Genomic DNA, 16,526 nt, shown 5'->3' with positions numbered 1-16,526 from the left:
GTGTCTTTGCAACTTCATGATCGAACCTCTCTATCCCGTTCCTCTGATGGGCCAGTTGTTCACACAGAACAAAGGGAGCAAGATTCAATTCTTTCCAGTTATGAATCGCTGAACGTGAGTCCGTCAAGACATGCACCCGTACTTCCTTTGCTCAAGTAGGTGAGCCGTTACCCAGTTGTCACTTGGGCGGATAATTCTCTTACACAACCCAATAAACTATTCACAGTTTACACTACATTCAGACTGCAACCTGAAACGACCCATATCCGATTTGTTGTGAAATCCAATTTTTTTGTTAGGCCGTTCACATTACCAATTATATGAGACTTATATGCGATCTCCAATATGAACGGAAAACGACCCAAAAGTGTCCCGCATGCGCAAATTGACACGTAATAAGCACATCTACGTAATATGTAAACAAAAAAAAGCGCACTCTTCAAGGAGATGAGGCGAGACCTGGCGATGTGGTTTTGGCGGCGGAACTCACACAATAACCTGGTATTGTGGAGGCGAGTGAGAAGCAGGAGGGCAAGGACTTTGGTCCAGGCGCTGTGTGGGGTCGTGGCAGCAACCTCCGTTGAAAGGAGGGTATGGATGCGGAGTCGCAGCCAGGAGTGGTGGGATGTTAACGTGCTGCGCTTCTCTGATAATGATTTCGTCAACAACTTTCGGCTTACGAGAAACACCTTTACCTACCTCTGTGAGCGACTGCGTGTGCCACTGTCGCGGGTGGAAACGCAACTTCGGCAGCCAATTTCCATGAGTAAACGCGTTGCCGTCGGGCTGTATTGGCTTGCAACAGGTGCATGTTACCGCACAATCGCAAACCTATTTGGCATAGCCAAGTCTACAGTGTGCTCCATCATCAGAGAGTTCTGCGAGGCAGTTCGACAGGTTCTGATGCCAGAGTACATCAAACTGCCTCGGGGAGCTGAACTCCAAGAGGTTGTGGAGGGCTCTGAACACAGATGGGGCTTCCCCCAGTGTGGAGGCGCAATAGATGGGACCCACATCCCTATCCTTGCACCTGAAGACCACCATGCTGACTACTTTAACCGAAAGGGGTGGCACTCAGTCATTCTGCAGGGTGTTGTTGATCATCGATACTGGTAAGTACTCACAGTACAATGTAAATGTTTTATTTTTATAGTTTATATAACAACTGTGGCTATGACATTCATCTCAATGTCTGACAAGTGTAGTCCAGCCATAATATGTAGTGCAACACTGCCTTAAATAAAATATATTAAAATTTTACATTATATTTAGGAATGAACTACCAACATCTTCGTCTATGTCTTCCAACAGCTTCACCAACATAAATGTTGGATGGCCAGGGAGCGTCCACAATGCCAGAGTTCTCAGAAATTCCCACATCTATTCACTGGCAGAGAGAGGAGAGCTTTTTCCCATGGTGAGTGTGGAGCAATCTAGTAATGTGTATCCCCTAGCAGCTGTTTCACCTAAGACCTCACCACCACACCGTTGCAGTTTTTTGCATTTATTTGGCCACAAAGATGCCTACGCATGTCGGCCTAATAGGCCTTTTCAGGGCTTATCCTGAAAAAGGCATAAGGCTGAAATGCGTAGGCATCTTTGTAGCCAAATAAATGTAAAAAAAAAACCCTGCCATCGAGTGCCTCGGACTTCCTTGCCTAAACCAAGTTTGAGAGTCCTACTCCCAACACTGATGAGCACCAAGGAGAAAAGGTGAACACCCTGAAGCACTCCTAATTATAATTATACTCCTAATTAATCAGGGGTGTCTCAAAAAGTGCTGTGTAAAAACCTGTGTGTTGTTATTGATGGCATTGCACTGAGTCCTAATGATGACTTATCTGTGTACCTCAAGACCACTGAAGACATCATGGGTGTTGAGGTGCCCATCCTGCTTCTGGAAGATCCTGCCTACCCTCTGCGAACCTGGCTCTTGAAAGGGTACTCCGACACAGGAAACCTCTCAGCACAGCAGAGGTACTTCAATTTGCGCCACAGCAGAGCCAGAATGACCGTGGAGTGTGCGTTCGGGCGGCTGAAAGGGCGGTGGAGGTGCCTTGGTAAACGGCTGGATGTGGACATCTCCATCGTCCCCACGGTTGTCAGTGCATGCTGCACACTCCACAATGTGTGTGAAATTCATGGGGAGGCCTACGAAGAACCCAGTGGAGCTGCTCTCAATGTTGACAGAGGGCCTGAAGGAGGGGCCTTGCCAGATATGCAACCAGCATTAGTGAGGGAAGCACTGATACAACTGTTCTATAGCCAGCTGTAGCCATATGTATCCTATTTGTCAATATAGCACGTTAAAAATGTGCAAATACATTGATATCTGATTCCTGATTTAAAAAGATAAACAGTACATTTCATTTCAACATATTTTTGTTAGTTTATTTGCTACCACTGCTTTAAGAATTAATAAACGGTTCACACACTTGTTTTGGTGTTGCTTGTGTATTTATTACACCATAGTTATAAAAAAAACCCAACAACTTCAAGTTGAAAACTGAACATGGTATGTTGCTTGTGTATTTATTACACCATAGTTATAAAAAAACAACAACTTGAAAAACTGAACATGGTATTAGCCCTTACTATTCATCCTCAGGTCTAAAGGAGGGGGGGTGATCCTGGGGGTGGAAAGCATGTGGCAGTGGCTGGTTGAGATCCTGAAGGAAAGGCTGAGTTGGAGATGGGGATAGGGACATTGGATAGGCTCGGGAATGATGTGGATAGTTTGGGTTGTAAATTGGGGCCTGGTAATGTGGCTGGGGTGGCTGTCGGTCCATAAACTGGGCGAACATCTGGAACATCCTGCGGTCATGCTCATGTTGAGCCGCCTGCAATTTCAGGAGCAGGTCATCTTCAGCCTTAAAGGCTTTACTGATTCTGTCAGCAAACACCTCCAGAGTACTTTCCATTTTTGACTTCCTCTTACAAGTCTTTGCAGGTGCAGCTACAAAGGGAATAACATAGGAATGGGTTAGTAGCCCCCCTCTGGCCCAGATGAAAAACCAGCTCAAAGCATACCTCTTCACAGAAGCCTTTGTCCCTCTATCCCACACACTCCCTGTACATACACACATGCATGCACACACAGTACATACTCATGCACACCATGTAAAGTGACCTTGGGTATTTGGAGAGGCGCTTTATAAATCAAAGGGTTTTTTTTGTTCTTGTTGTATTACTATTACTATTACTTTTATTATTATTATTATTGTTATTATTGTTGTTGTGTTTTCAGGTAGGTTGTTGCCAAAAGATGTAGCTTAAATTATAATGACAAAAAACGGCAATACTTACAGCCAATGGATGTAGATGCAGAAGAGTTGCGTGGTGCATCAGTAGCCCTACTGTTTTGTGTCTCTTCCGCGATGGAACCAGGGGAACCTGGGGACAGTGATGCTGGCCCATCCCCTGTGCATGTAATCAATAACACAATACAGTTAATGTTACGCTAGTACAGTGTTTTTTTATAGAATTACTGGATGTTATTAAAATAAGCAACAAAGTTTCATCATTTTCAACCATTTCAAACCACTGCGGTAGTATTTCGAACTGCAAAACAACCAGTTAACTCGGACAGCATGTGCACCCACCTGTATGGGAGTTGGTAGGGCTATCTGCCCTAGCAGCATGACCTGCGCTGTCGTCGGTGCCCGCCTCGGTGCAGGCTTCCTCCGCACTATCCAGCAGCAGTTCTGTAGGGTCCACGCGAGGTTTGTCACCCAGAATACGGTCGAGCAGGTCGTAATGTGGACATGTCACACGACGCCGGCCGCTTCTTTTGTTGGCATCCATAGCTTCTTTATATTTAGCATGAAGGCTCTTCACCTTTCGCTGGCACTGAAGCCAGGACCTTGTGTACCCGCGGTCGGCCAGTGCTTTCGCTATCGTTTCAAAAACAGCGCGATTTCGGTATGACCCCTCCAATTTCGCCTGCATAGCTTTATCCCCCCAAATGTTAAGTAATTCAAGCACCTCACAGTCCCTCCACTGGGTGCCCTCGGAGGTTTCTGCAGCATCTCCATGGCCGCCTGCCGAGTTCTCGTCCGCCATTGTTGTTGTTTTGAGGCGGGATTAGCCAATGCAGAATAGTGACGTTTGTCTCTTGTTGATGACGTGTAGGTCGCATGAATGCGACCTGTCCGGTCAGACTGCAGTCGCATGTGAAAATATCGGATATGCATCGGAATTAGGACCACATATCCAAGCGGCCTGGGTCGCATGTGAAAAAATCGGATCTGTCGTTCAGATTGTCAATAACAAATCGGATACAGGTCGCATATGGGCAAAAAAATCGGATATGGGTCGTTTCAGGGTGCAGTCTGAACATAGTCTTATTGTCTCAAAATTGTGTTTTATCCGTTTTCTGCAAACATATTGATGGCATCACAGCTTAGCAGTCCTCCTGGGCTCGGACAAACTTCTGTCCGTCTCATATCAGTCTTCCTTGACTGGGACAATCTCTGTCCATCTCTTATATCATTCTTTAAATACTAGGACAAATCTCTGTCCATTTCTTGTATCATTCTTTAAATACTGTTTCCACTGATTTCTTTACACAAGAATGCAAAGTTATCACTTACTGGTTCGGTGAGCCCTGACGGTCTGGTCTCTCGTCTGAGTTCTCAGCTCCACACCGTAGCCTTGGGAGTGTCCCGTCGTCTGAGGATCAGACGCGTAGGGCCCACCCAGGGGACACCAAATTGTAATGGAGATTTCTAATAAACACTTCAGAACGCTTAGCAGTTGTCTTTTCAGTCATTTATTATAGTAGATCATATAAAAGATATAGGAAAGGAAAGAGAAGAATAGAAGAAGACACCACTTCTGATGATGCCGAGAGTATGCGCACTCTGAGTTGTGTTTTAGTGGCTGTTATCTATTATACTCTAAAGGCATTCGCTTACTGCTTGCATCTTCATGTGATTGGCTCAAGATTTTCTATGAAGCTTTGTTAAAGCATGCACCTGGCATGCTCTGGTATGTGCAGGCGGATGCGTAGTTATGGAGAACTCAGGCACCTGCTTATCACCAAGGCCACAGAAAAGCGATTACAGCATGTGGAAAAACATCTCTTCTCAGTAACTAAGTCACTTTAGCTCAACATACAGAAACACAGAGAATAATAATGTTCATCCATTACATTTCCCTCACAGTATTTACTATAATTACCAGAGGACGTGAAGGCACCATAAATCTAGTTGAATGTGATGTAAAATTAGTGTTATCTACACTGTTATTGGTCAAAACATCGACGTCGAGACCATAATAGCCAATCAAAACAGTTTTTACAAAGACACCCACATTCTTTTTTTTAAGTCACTCGTTCATTTTATTCGTTTTTGTTCAGTAAAAACCCAAACATTTGTTGAATTTTTCTTATTTCCTCGCGTCGTCAGTGCGCGGTATTTTTCCCTTCACGGTTTGTTCCTTCTCTCTCGCCACATCCTCTTGTTCTGACTCACTGGAGGTAGCGTCACAGTGCTGTTAGCCAATCAGAGGTAATATGTTTACATCATGAATATTAATGAGTAAGAGCTGAAACCCTGTCATTCTCCCGCCACCCACTCCTCCAGCAAACTAGAACAGCCTGAAACAGGAGAACCACAGCATTTTTTTTTTCACCAAAACCGTCTCACAGGGCATTCATTCATACTAGAGACCACCGCACAATTAATGAAAAAACGATGCAAGGAGACCTTTAACACCGGCGAGTTTACTGTGTATATAAATGAGATCTCTTGGGATTCCAAAAGGAGACTTTGAGAATAAAACTCTATTGGAACATAAAAATTAACATCACATAAAATAAAGATTCATCTGAAGTAAAGAAAACACCACTCATGAATTTCATATTGAATATAGACACCTGTAGTGAAAAAGGTGAACAACGTGTGTGGTGGTGTTTTTGTGTTAAACCATCCCTGATTGGACATTTTCTTTTTCTAATCTGTGAAAGTACTTCAGTATGGCATTTCAAAGTTGAAATGAAGTTAAAATACTAAAATGTTTCAATAAGTTTAATTTTGTCTTTTCATGTCTGAGCTTACTTTAACTGATTCAATGAATCCATGTTCAATGAGATGGGCATTCGATAGTGTGTATACCTCCACCAAGCCACAGATTAGAATATCCAGATGTTTACTAATCTGGGATGTTGATGCTGATCCGGATCAACGTCAAAATCAAATCACTTGAACCTTGGATCAAGTGTACACCACCTAAAGCTGTACACCAAATTTCATCAAAATCCGTTCACTACTTTTTAAGTTACATTGGGAACAGACAAGAAAATCCTGGGTCCACATACATATCTGGATTTGTATCAAAATAATCTCATCAACTGTTCATTGGCCCATGGCCCACCTTTCCTCAAAATTTCATCAAAATCCATTCAATACTTTTTAATGTTGAGAACAGCGAACAAACAAAGAAAGAAAAAAACACCAGAATTGTGTGTTTCAAAGATGTGTTGTAAAGTTCCACACACCATTTTGTCTCATCATTTTACTGTGGAAGTCTGTTGGGATGAGCAAAGCACCTACAGGAACATGAAACGTTCTTCATCGCCTCTAAAAACACAGCAAACCTCAGAATAGAAAACACTGTGACATGAAGTAAAGCAGCTGTCCGTAAAGCATATGATTTAATCGCTTTACCCTCTCTCCATGCTGATGACTACAGGCAGCACATCCATTTCTCCAGCTGTCTAGCTGCATTTTTAAGCACTGGCGCTCTGACTCAGTGGTGCTGACAGAGCTGGGTGGTTCAGGTGGCACATCGAGGTTCGTCTGGAGCTCCAGCACTCTGGGCTGAGTTTCAGCATGCTGCTTTGGATGAAGGTGCCATCAGATTGACGCTGAGACGGACTCGTCTGCACCTCAGTTCCTGATACAGTGCTGCTGTTATCAGACCAGGTCAAAGTGGCACTGTCAGGACGGAACCCCTACACCAGACACACCACCCTGATTTCATCACCTGAGGAGAGAGACTGAGAGGGAGCCAGTAGAACGAGGGATGGAGGAGAGGGAGATGCTGAAGGAGAGACGGGGGGGGGGCAAATAATAAAGCTATTATTTATAGAAGGAGTATCCATCAGCACTTTGTAAAAGTCAGAAGTAAAGCTGTAACTTGAGGTTTTCCACCATAGGAAAGTCTTCTGGACTTTGCACTTCACAGTAACAAGACAAACTGCATTTTGTTTTATATCTTATTAACTTCAAGAGAGAGAAAAGAGAGGCTGGTGAGAGACTACTTATAGCTGACATCTAGTATAAAAGAACAGGAACTGACTTGTTTCACCAATGTTCCAATTCAACACAACTATAAATGCAAAAAAAATCACACCATTTTTTAATCAATAAATAAACACTGCTGTAATATGAGAGGAATAATACCCTTTGGGATGTGCTGTTATCGAAAAATAATCAACTCTGGAGTGGTAACTCTGCATCCTTCAAGTCCACATAACTGAACTGAATTCATGATAAATTTCTGATGCAAACATTTCACAATATTGTAATAATAATGATAAAGTTTCTCAATAATGATCACATCCTTGCACTCATTTGTAGTTTAAAAGTGCAAACTCCTACACTTTTAGCATTTCCTGCTTTATTTATTTATTTTTTAATCTTTTGTTGAGGTTGTTGTTTGGAATTAAAAATCTCATCTCATCTCATTATCTGTAGCCGCTTTATCCTGTCCTACAGGGTCGCAGGCAAGCTGGAGCCTATCCCAGCTGACTACGGGCGAAAGGCGGGGTACACCCTGGACAAGTCGCCAGGTCATCACAGGGCTGACACATAGACAACCATTCACACTCACATTCACACCTACGGTCAATTTAGAGTCACCAGTTAACCTAACCTGCATGTCTTTGGACTGTGGGGGAAACCGGAGCACCCGGAGGAAACCCACGCGGACACGGGGAGAACATGCAAACTCCACACAGAAAGGCCCTCGCCGGCCACGGGGCTCGAACCCGGACCTTCTTGCTGTGAGGCGACAGCGCTAACCACTACACCACCGTGCTGCCCCGGAATTAAAAATATTATTTGGAAAGTAATATCTATAAATCAACCATAAATATGACATTATTTAAAAAAAGAAAAATAGATGGTGTATAACTACAAAAATGTCTAAAAAGCATGTGCACTATAAATACTCCACGTTTATTTAATGATGTATTTGTTCAGGTTTACTTCACACATCTGTGTCATTAAAAACGAACACGAATAAGATTTTACTCACCAGTAGTGACTTCAGTTCCTCCACCGAAAACTACAGTGTAGCAGTGTGAGAGCTCAGTACAAAAACCTCACTGTTCCTGCTCACACTGAACACTTCACTGATCACGACTATAGAACCTAAACACACTAAAGAGTACAAAATGAGCAGAATTGGGACACAAATTAGTGTAGAACTCATGACCATGCTCATACTGAACATGACAGTGTGGGTCTGTGTGGAACTGGGAGTGTTTTGACTCATTTATGTCCAGTTTAGGTCGTGTAGGGGTTTTTGTACGAGAGATTCAGTGAACTGCAGCACTGTGCCGCTTCCCTCACAGCCGTGACAGGCGCAGTAATAGACGGCTTCATCTTCAGCCTGAACACTATTAATATGCAGATATTCTTGTGATCCAGATCCACTGTAAGTGAATCAACTTGGCAGTCCACTCGCCCTGGTGCTATTGCAGAGCAAGAATGTTGGAGATTTTCCTGGTTTCTGTTGGTACCATGCTAAATAGTAATCTCTAGAAGCATCTGATCTGCAGGAAATCTTAACATGTTCTCCTGGTTTGACTGGCATCACTTTCTCCTGTGTAATCACAAGTTTCCAAACCTACTGGAAAAGAACACATTCTGATATGAAATTATATTACAGAAACAAAGTACAACCCTGATTCCAAAAAAGTTGGGACAAAGTACAAATTGTAAATAAAAACGGAATGCAATAATTTACAAATCTCAAAAACTGATTGTGGCAGTTCGTACAAGTGGGCGGAGCAAAGAAGACGGCAGGACAGAGCTAAGTTTTGTAAACCTTTTTATTCTGAACACTTTTCAGTGGTCTCTCACTAATAATACACAGACACAAGCGCACGCACACACATCCGGTGTCTGGTTCAGGGGAGAGCTCCCTCTGCTCTCGCTCTCTCTCCTTAAATAGAGCGCGGTCACTGGGGAAGACACACAAACACATTAATTAACATCAGGTGCAGTGATTCTGCCACTTACCTTCCCTGACTCCGCCCTCCGGTCACAGACCACTGCTTGACCACGGCCCCGCTGCCACATACCCCCACTGCCCGACTCAGGCCGGGAGGCTGTCCGGCCTGCAGCTGACTCCCCCCCCGAAGGGAGAGGAAGTCCGCCACGACCATCTGTGCCCCCGGCCTGTGGATCACCTTGAAGTTAAAGGGTTGGAGTGCCAGATACCAACGGGTGATCTGCGCGTTGGCATCCTTCATGTGGTGGAGCCACTGGAGGAGCGCGTAGTCCGAACAGAGGGTGAAAGGGCATCCCAGCAGGTAGTAACGGAGGGCGAGGACCACCCATTTGATTGCTAGGCACTCCTTTTCAATAGTGCTGTAGCGTCCCTCATGCACCGACAGCTTTCTACTGATATACAGCACTGGGCGGTCTTCCCCCTCCACCTCCTGGGACAAATCAGCCCCCAGCCCTCTGTCCGATGCATCCGTCTGTAACATAAAGGGGAGAGAAAAGTCAGGGGAGTGTAAAAGTGGCCCCCACACAGTGCAGCCTTTACCTCTGAGAAAGCCCACTGGCATTGCTCCGTCCACTGGACCGGATCTGGTGCCCCCTTTTTTAGTCAGATCAGTCAGCGGGCTGGTGACGTCTGAATAATTAGGTATAAACCTACGATAATAGCCAGCCAGCCCCAGGAACTGTCTCACCCCCTTTTTGGTCTTGGGCCTTGGGCAGGCCGCAATTGCTGCTGTCTTGTTAATTTGGGGACGCACCTGCCCATTGCCCAAGTGGAAGCCCAGATACCGTACTTCCACCCGCCCAATCGCACACTTCTTCGGGTTGGCTGTGAGACCCACTCGCCTCAGCGACCTAAGGATGGCCCTCAGATGTTGTAGGTGCCTCGGCCAGTCATTACTATAAATAATGATGTCATCGAGGTATGCGGCCGCATAGGTGGCGTGGGGGCGGAGGACCCTATCCATCAGCCGCCGAAATGTAGCAGGCGCCCCAAACAGCCCAAAAGGAAGTGTGACAAACTGGTGTAAGCCAAACGGTGTGGAAAAGGCCGTTTTTTCTCGGGATAATGGAGTCAAGGGGATCTGCCAATAACCCTTTGTCAAATCCAGTGTTGAGTAAAAGCGAGCCGTGCCTAGTCGATTGAGCAACTCATGAATACGAGGCATTGGGTACGCGTCGAATTTAGACACCGCGTTGACTTTTCTATAGTCTACACATAACCGGACCGACCTGTCGGCCTTGGGTACCAAGACCACCGGGCTGCTCCAGTCACTGTGGGACTCCTCGACGATGCCCATTTCGAGCATGGCCTCAAGTTCTTCCCGAACCACTTTTTTCTTGTCTTTGGGTAGCCTGTAAGGGCGGCTACGCACTACCACCCCCAGGGGCATCTCAGTGTGGTGCTCTATGAGGTTGGTGCAGCCGGGCAGGGCTGAGAACACGTCCGAAAACTCGGTCTGCAACTGGGCAACCTCCGCGAGTTGGGTCGGGGAGAGGTGGTCTCCACAGGGGACCGGAGAGATACGTGATGCCAATGCTCCCTTTTGAACCTCCGGCCTCAGCTCCGCCTTCTCCAGAACCACTGACACCAACACCACGGGGACCTTCTCGTTCCAGAGTTTGAGCAGATTGAGGTGGTAAATCTGTAGCGCCCCACCCCTGTCCGTTCGCCACACCTCATAGTCAACGTCCCTGACTCGTCGTGTGACCTCAAAGGGTCCTTGCCATTTGGCGACCAATTTGGAGCTCGATGTGGGCAACAGTATGAATACTTTATCTCCCGGTGCGAACTCCCTAAGGCGCGTACCCTTGTCGTACAGGCGGGTTTGTCGTTCTTGGGCCTGCCACAAATTCTCCTGGGTTAGGTGTGTGAGTGTGTGGAGTTTTGCGCGCAGGTCAATAACGTATCGAATTTCATTTTTACTTGGTGAAGGTCCCTCCTCCCAATTTTCTCACAGCACATCTAGAATGCTTCGCGGCTTACGCCCATATAACAATTAAAACGGGGAGAACCCCGTGGAGGCTTGTGGGACCTCTCGCACTGCAAATAACAAGGGTTCGAGCCATTTATCTCAATTACGTGCATCCTCACTTACAAATTTTTTAATTATATTCTTGAGGATGCGATTGAACTGTTCAACTAAACCGTCCGTTTGTGGGTGATGCACGCTGGTGCGGATCGGCTTAATACCCAACAACCCATACAGTTCGTTCAGTGAACGTGACATAAACGAGGTGCCTTGGTCAGTCAGAATCTCTTTCAGGATTCCAACTCGGGAGATGACGCGGAAGAACGCTTCTGCAATACTGCATGCTGAGATATTGCGAAGAGGCACTGTTTCCGGGTATCGTGTTGCATAGTCCACCAGAACTAATATAAAGCGGTACCCACGTGTTGACCGATCTAGTGGCCCGATGAGATCCATCCCAATTCTTTTGAATGGGGTCTCGATTAATGGGAGCGGTCGCAAAGGCGCTTTTGGGATGGCCGCTGGATTTACTAACTGGCATTCGCGGCACGCCGTACACCACCTACGGACATCGCCGCGAATCCCTGGCCAATAGAACTGGGCCATTATTCGGGCTAGTGTTTTATCCTGCCCTAAGTGTCCAGCCATGGGATTAAAGTGAGCCGCCTGGAATACCAATTCCCGGCGGCTCTTCGGAATCAAAAGCTGCGTGACTTGCTCTTTAGTCTGAGTGTCCTGTGTCATTTGGTATAATCTATCCTTTGTAATTGCGAAGTAGGGGAAGGATGGGGTGGCGTTTGGCTGGAGCGTTTGACCATCGATTACTCTCACTTGATCAAACGCATGCCGCAGAGTCTCGTCTCGCGACTGCTCTAATGGAAAATCCGCGAGGGATTCCCCAATAGAGAGAGGAGGAGCCAGCGGCTCCTCACCCTGACGTGGAGATGACATAGACGGCTCTGTGACAGCTGCTCCCGCCAACGCAACACCGGGACCTCCCCCTGTTAAACTACGGCAGGACCCACTCTTCACTAAATGACTCATTAATTCCCCAAATTCCGGCCAATCAGTCCCCAAAATTATCGAGTGAGTGAGGCGAGGATTAACCGCCGCATTTACTATAAATTTTTCCCCTCGAAAAAGAATGTGGACCGACACTAAAGGGTAGTTGTGAACATCCCCGTGCACACACAACACTTTCACCAATTGTGCTCCCCCCAATGCCTTGTCTTGCACCAGGCTTTGGTGGATTGAGGTCTGATTACAACCAGAATCTACCAACGCCTGATATGTATCCCCTTGGACACTCACCGGTATGCGATACGCTTCGGCCCGATCGAGGGCGACTTCTGGCGTGTTGGGGATCTGAACCACTGCGCCCACCTCCATTACCAAGCACTGCTGTTGGAGGTGGCCCGGCTCCCTGCAGTGCCAGCAAACTGGCCCGGGCTTCCTCTCTGCACTGGTGCTCTGGGGCTCACTCACCTGAGGGGGGGTTGAGACAGACACAGAAGGGAGAAACGGGAGGGCACCGCGGGTGTGGCGGGCCGGCTGGAGTGGCGCCGGCCCCTGCCTCCGCGGTGGGGTAACAGGGCGAGGATGAGGCACAGGAGGAGAGGGAGAGAGAGAGAGAGAGAGAGAGAGGAGAGGGGAGAAGAGGTTGTCTGCTGTCCTGCCATCGGGACAGCCGCCAAATGGTCCTCTGCCAGCTCGATTGCCTGATCCAGCGACGCTGGGCGGTGGCACTGGACCCACTCTGCGGTTCCTGCTGGTAAGCGCGTGATGAACTGCTCCAGTACCACCTGGTCGATGATTGACTCCCTCGGCGTCGCGGTTGTCGGCCCTCAACCACCGCCAGCAGGCGTCCCCGAGTTGCTGGCCAAACACGAACGGCCGGCCAACTTCCTCCAAGCGCAAAGCGCGGAAGCGCTGTCGTTGTTGCTCAGGAGTGCGCCCAACACGCTGGAGGACAGCCTGGCGAAGGTCCGCGTAGGCCAGCCGGCGGTCGGCGGGGAGCTGTAGCGTGGCCAGCTGCGCCTCTCCTGTTAGCAGGGGGAGGAGGCGCGCCACGCGCTGTTCCATCGGCCACCCCGAGGTCTCTGCTACCTGCTCAAAGAGCGTGAGGAAGGCCTCGGGGTCGTCCTGTGGGCCCATCTTTGTTAGGGTGAGCGGGGAAGGGCCCGTGGCAGTGGAGTTGGTGGACCCCGCCGACGCGAGGAGGTGCCGGAACGCCTGTCGATCTTCCTGCTGAGCCAACACCAGGGCCTCGAACCGTTGCTCCTGCTCCTCCCAGAGGGCGACTAGTGCCTGGTGCTGGCTTTGCTGGGTTGTGGCGAGAGCGTGGACCAGGTCGGCGAAAGGGGAGGACTCCATGGGGCTGTTCTGCTTTTGCGCTCCACGTCACGGGTTTCGGCACCACTGTGGCAGTTCGTACGAGTGGGCGGAGCACAGAAGATGGTAGGACAGAGCTACGTTTTGTAAACCTTTTTATTTTGAACACTTTTCAGTGGTCTCTCACTAATAATACACAGATACGTGCACGCACACACATCCGGTGTCTGGTTCGGGGGAGAGCTCCCTCTGCTCTCACTCTCTCTCCTTAAATAGGGCGTAGTCATGGGGGAAGACACAGAAACATTAACATCAGGTGCAGTGATTCTGCCACTTACCTTCCCTGACTCCGCCCTCCAGTCACAGACCGACGCTTAACCACGCCCCCGCTGCCACACTGATATTGTATTCACAATAGAACATAGACAACATATCAAATGTTGAAAATGAGACATTTTGAAATTTCATGCCAAATATTGGCTCATTTGAAATTTCATGACAGCAACACATCTCAAAAAAGTTGGGACAGGGGCAATAAGAGGCTGGAAAAGTTAAAGGTACAAAAAAGGAACAGTTGGAGGACCAAATTGCAACTCATTAGGTCAATTGGCAATAGGTCATTAACATGACTGGGTATAAAAAGAGCATCTTGGAGTGGCAGCGGCTCTCAGAAGTAAAGATGGGAAGAGGATCACCAATCCCCCTAATTCTGCGCCGACAAATAGTGGAGCAATATCAGAAAGGAGTTCGACAGTGTAAAATTGCAAAGAGTTTGAACATATCATCATCATCTACAGTGCATAATATCATCAAAAGATTCAGAGAATCTGGAAGAATCTCTGTGCGTAAGGGTCAAGGCAGGAAAACCATACTGGCTGCCCGTGACGGCACATACAGGCATGCTTCGGTATTGGAAATCACAAAATGGGCTCAGGAATATTTCCAGAGAACATTATCTGTGAACACAATTCACCGCGCCATCCGCCGTTGCCAGCTAAAACTCTATAGTTCAAAGAATAAGCCGTATCTAAACATGATCCAGAAGCGCAGACAATATCTCTGGGCCAAGGCTCATTTAAAATGGACTGTGGCAAAGTGGAAAACTGTTCTGTGGTCAGACGAATCAAAATTTGAAGTTCTTTATGGAAATCAGGGACGCCGTGTCATTCGGACTAAAGAGGAGAAGGACGACCCAAGTTGTTATCAGCGCTCAGTTCAGAAGCCTGCATCTCTGATGGTATGGGGTTGCATTAGTGCGTGTGGCATGGGCAGCTTACACATCTGGAAAGACACCATCAATGCTGAAAGGTATATCCAGGTTCTAGAGCAACATATGCTCCCATCCAGACGACGTCTCTTTCAGGGGAGACCTTGCATTTTCCAACATGATAATGCCAAACTACATACTGCATCAATTACAGCATCATGACTGTGTAGAAGAAGGGTCCGGGTACTGAACTGGCCAGCCTGGAGTCCAGATCTTTCACCCATAGAAAACATTTGGCGCATCATAAAACGGAAGATACGACAAAAAAGACCTAAGACAGTTGAGCAACTAGAATCCTACATTAGACAAGAATGGGTTAACATTCCTATCCCTAAACTTGAGCAACTTGTCTCCTCAGTCCCCAGACGTTTACAGACTGTTGTAAAGAGAAAAGGGGATGTCTCACAGTGGTAAACATGGCTGTCCCAACTTTTTTGAGATGTGGTGGTGTCATGAAACTTAAAATCACCTAATTTTTCTCTTTAAATGATACATTTTCTCAGTTTAAACATTTGATATGTCATCTCTGTTCTATTCTGAATAAAATATGGAATTTCAAAACTTCCACATCATTGCATTCTGTTTTTATTTACAATTTGTACTTTGTCCCAACTTTTTTGGAATCGGGATTGTAGTTTCTCAACAAGAAACTTCATGTGCTTCATTTCAAGTTTCTCTATCAACATGACGTGATAAACAGCCTCACCAGGAAGAGTGAAGAGGAGAGCCAGAGTGCACTATGAATGTTTAAATCAACAAATATACTTTTAGAGCTAAATTACACTTGCCGTGTTCCTCAGGGCTCTATCATGGGAACTGTACAGTTTAGTTGTATATGGTTCTTCTTTTGCCTAATTTACACTGTATCTCCTGAAAATAGTTCTATGCAACTTCTACTTGATTGTCTCATGGCTATTAAATGACAGATGAAGTTAAGATAGAATGTGAGGACTAGTTAAAACTGCACAAGATTCACAAATGGAATATATATATTTTTTAATTCAGCCAAATCGTTTGCAATGCTGTAGTCTTACTCACTGGGTGAAGTATTGATCATGAGACAGCCAGGGGGTTAATACTTAAATCTTGCTGAAAGTAGAAAGAAACTGAAAATGGGTATTTAGTTACGGTACAGCTCACTTGGCACACTTTTGGGAATGGCTCGACCTATGGAATCAAACTGTGCCATAAGACAATGTCCAGCGGAAAAGCTCTAATAATAAATGCTTTGAGGTTTTAGATATATCACATTGGCTCCGACTTGGCAGCTCTTTATACAACCCCCCATAAAACAGCTTCATCATTGTCATCATGATGTTCTTCCAGATATGGACAGAAAGGATCAGAGGTTAATCTTCAGGGCAAGACACCCACTCAGTCACAGATTGCTCCTTATGAAGAGACACAGCACACTGGCAGACAACCTCTCCTCCTGCACGTATGCACACAAAGGAAAGATTAGGAGACGTGATGTGTGAATGAATGGAAACTATGCAAGTCTCATATCTGGGGACTCTATAGATCTCTGCGATTTCGACAGGTGTCAACCAACAAAGTGCAACTACTTACATCTGATTTTAAGTTTTAACCTGACAATTTTAAATGTTTAGTTTCTATATTTTAAAAGAAACAAAATCTTTACTTTCTACTGCATTTACACTACAGTACTCCCAGAGATATCACCATTTTAATCTTCTGATAAACATGAACAAACCT

General features: G+C 46.4%; 2 protein-coding genes across 4 annotated transcripts; one reads left to right on the top strand and one right to left on the bottom strand.

The window, feature by feature from the left end:
- The first annotated feature begins 597 nt into the window (after positions 1 to 597).
- LOC132888817 (uncharacterized) lies at positions 598 to 2,275 on the top strand. Its single transcript, XM_060924911.1, has 2 exons — positions 598 to 1,090; positions 1,764 to 2,275. Exons 1-2 carry the CDS (start codon positions 598 to 600, stop codon positions 2,273 to 2,275), a joined length of 1,005 nt encoding a protein of 334 aa, XP_060780894.1.
- Positions 2,276 to 2,492: 217 nt separating this feature from the next.
- Positions 2,493 to 7,868, bottom strand: LOC132889127 (uncharacterized). 3 transcript variants are annotated; one of them, XM_060925322.1, is made up of 4 exons: positions 6,500 to 7,868; positions 3,603 to 5,493; positions 3,307 to 3,420; positions 2,493 to 2,956 (listed from the first exon to the last, which is right to left on the bottom strand). In XM_060925322.1, the coding sequence occupies exons 2-4, from the start codon at positions 4,060 to 4,062 to the stop codon at positions 2,595 to 2,597; spliced, it is 936 nt and encodes a 311-aa protein (XP_060781305.1). In that variant the 5' UTR covers positions 4,063 to 5,493; positions 6,500 to 7,868; the 3' UTR covers positions 2,493 to 2,594. The 3 variants fall into 3 exon arrangements, with proteins under 3 accessions (XP_060781305.1, XP_060781304.1, XP_060781303.1); XM_060925321.1 differs by having other exon boundaries at positions 3,603 to 6,581; positions 6,669 to 7,868; XM_060925320.1 differs by having other exon boundaries at positions 3,603 to 7,868.
- Between the last annotated feature and the right edge of the window lie 8,658 nt (positions 7,869 to 16,526).

This window comes from Neoarius graeffei, chromosome 7 (assembly GCF_027579695.1).
Source record: "Neoarius graeffei isolate fNeoGra1 chromosome 7, fNeoGra1.pri, whole genome shotgun sequence".
Taxonomy (NCBI): domain Eukaryota; kingdom Metazoa; phylum Chordata; class Actinopteri; order Siluriformes; family Ariidae; genus Neoarius; species Neoarius graeffei.
The sequence above is the reverse complement of the archived record's forward strand: the minus strand, read 5'-3'. Positions and strand labels throughout refer to the sequence as shown.

What these genes read in the sequence shown, in the direction of transcription:
- LOC132888817 (XM_060924911.1), top strand. Translation starts at nt 598, where the DNA reads ATGCGGAGTCGCAGCCAGGAGTGGTGGGATGTTAACGTGCTGCGCTTC. An exon ending in GCACTCAGTCATTCTGCAGG is followed by an intron (nt 1,091 to 1,763) that starts GTGTTGTTGATC and finishes CTAATTAATCAG; the next exon opens with GGGTGTCTCAAAAAGTGCTG.
- LOC132889127 (XM_060925320.1), bottom strand. Translation starts at nt 4,062, where the DNA reads ATGGCGGACGAGAACTCGGCAGGCGGCCATGGAGATGCTGCAGAAACC. An exon ending in CCCTACCAACTCCCATACAG is followed by an intron (nt 3,421 to 3,602) that starts GTGGGTGCACAT and finishes TTACATGCACAG; the next exon opens with GGGATGGGCCAGCATCACTG. An exon ending in TGCATCTACATCCATTGGCT is followed by an intron (nt 2,957 to 3,306) that starts GTAAGTATTGCC and finishes TTCCCTTTGTAG; the next exon opens with CTGCACCTGCAAAGACTTGT.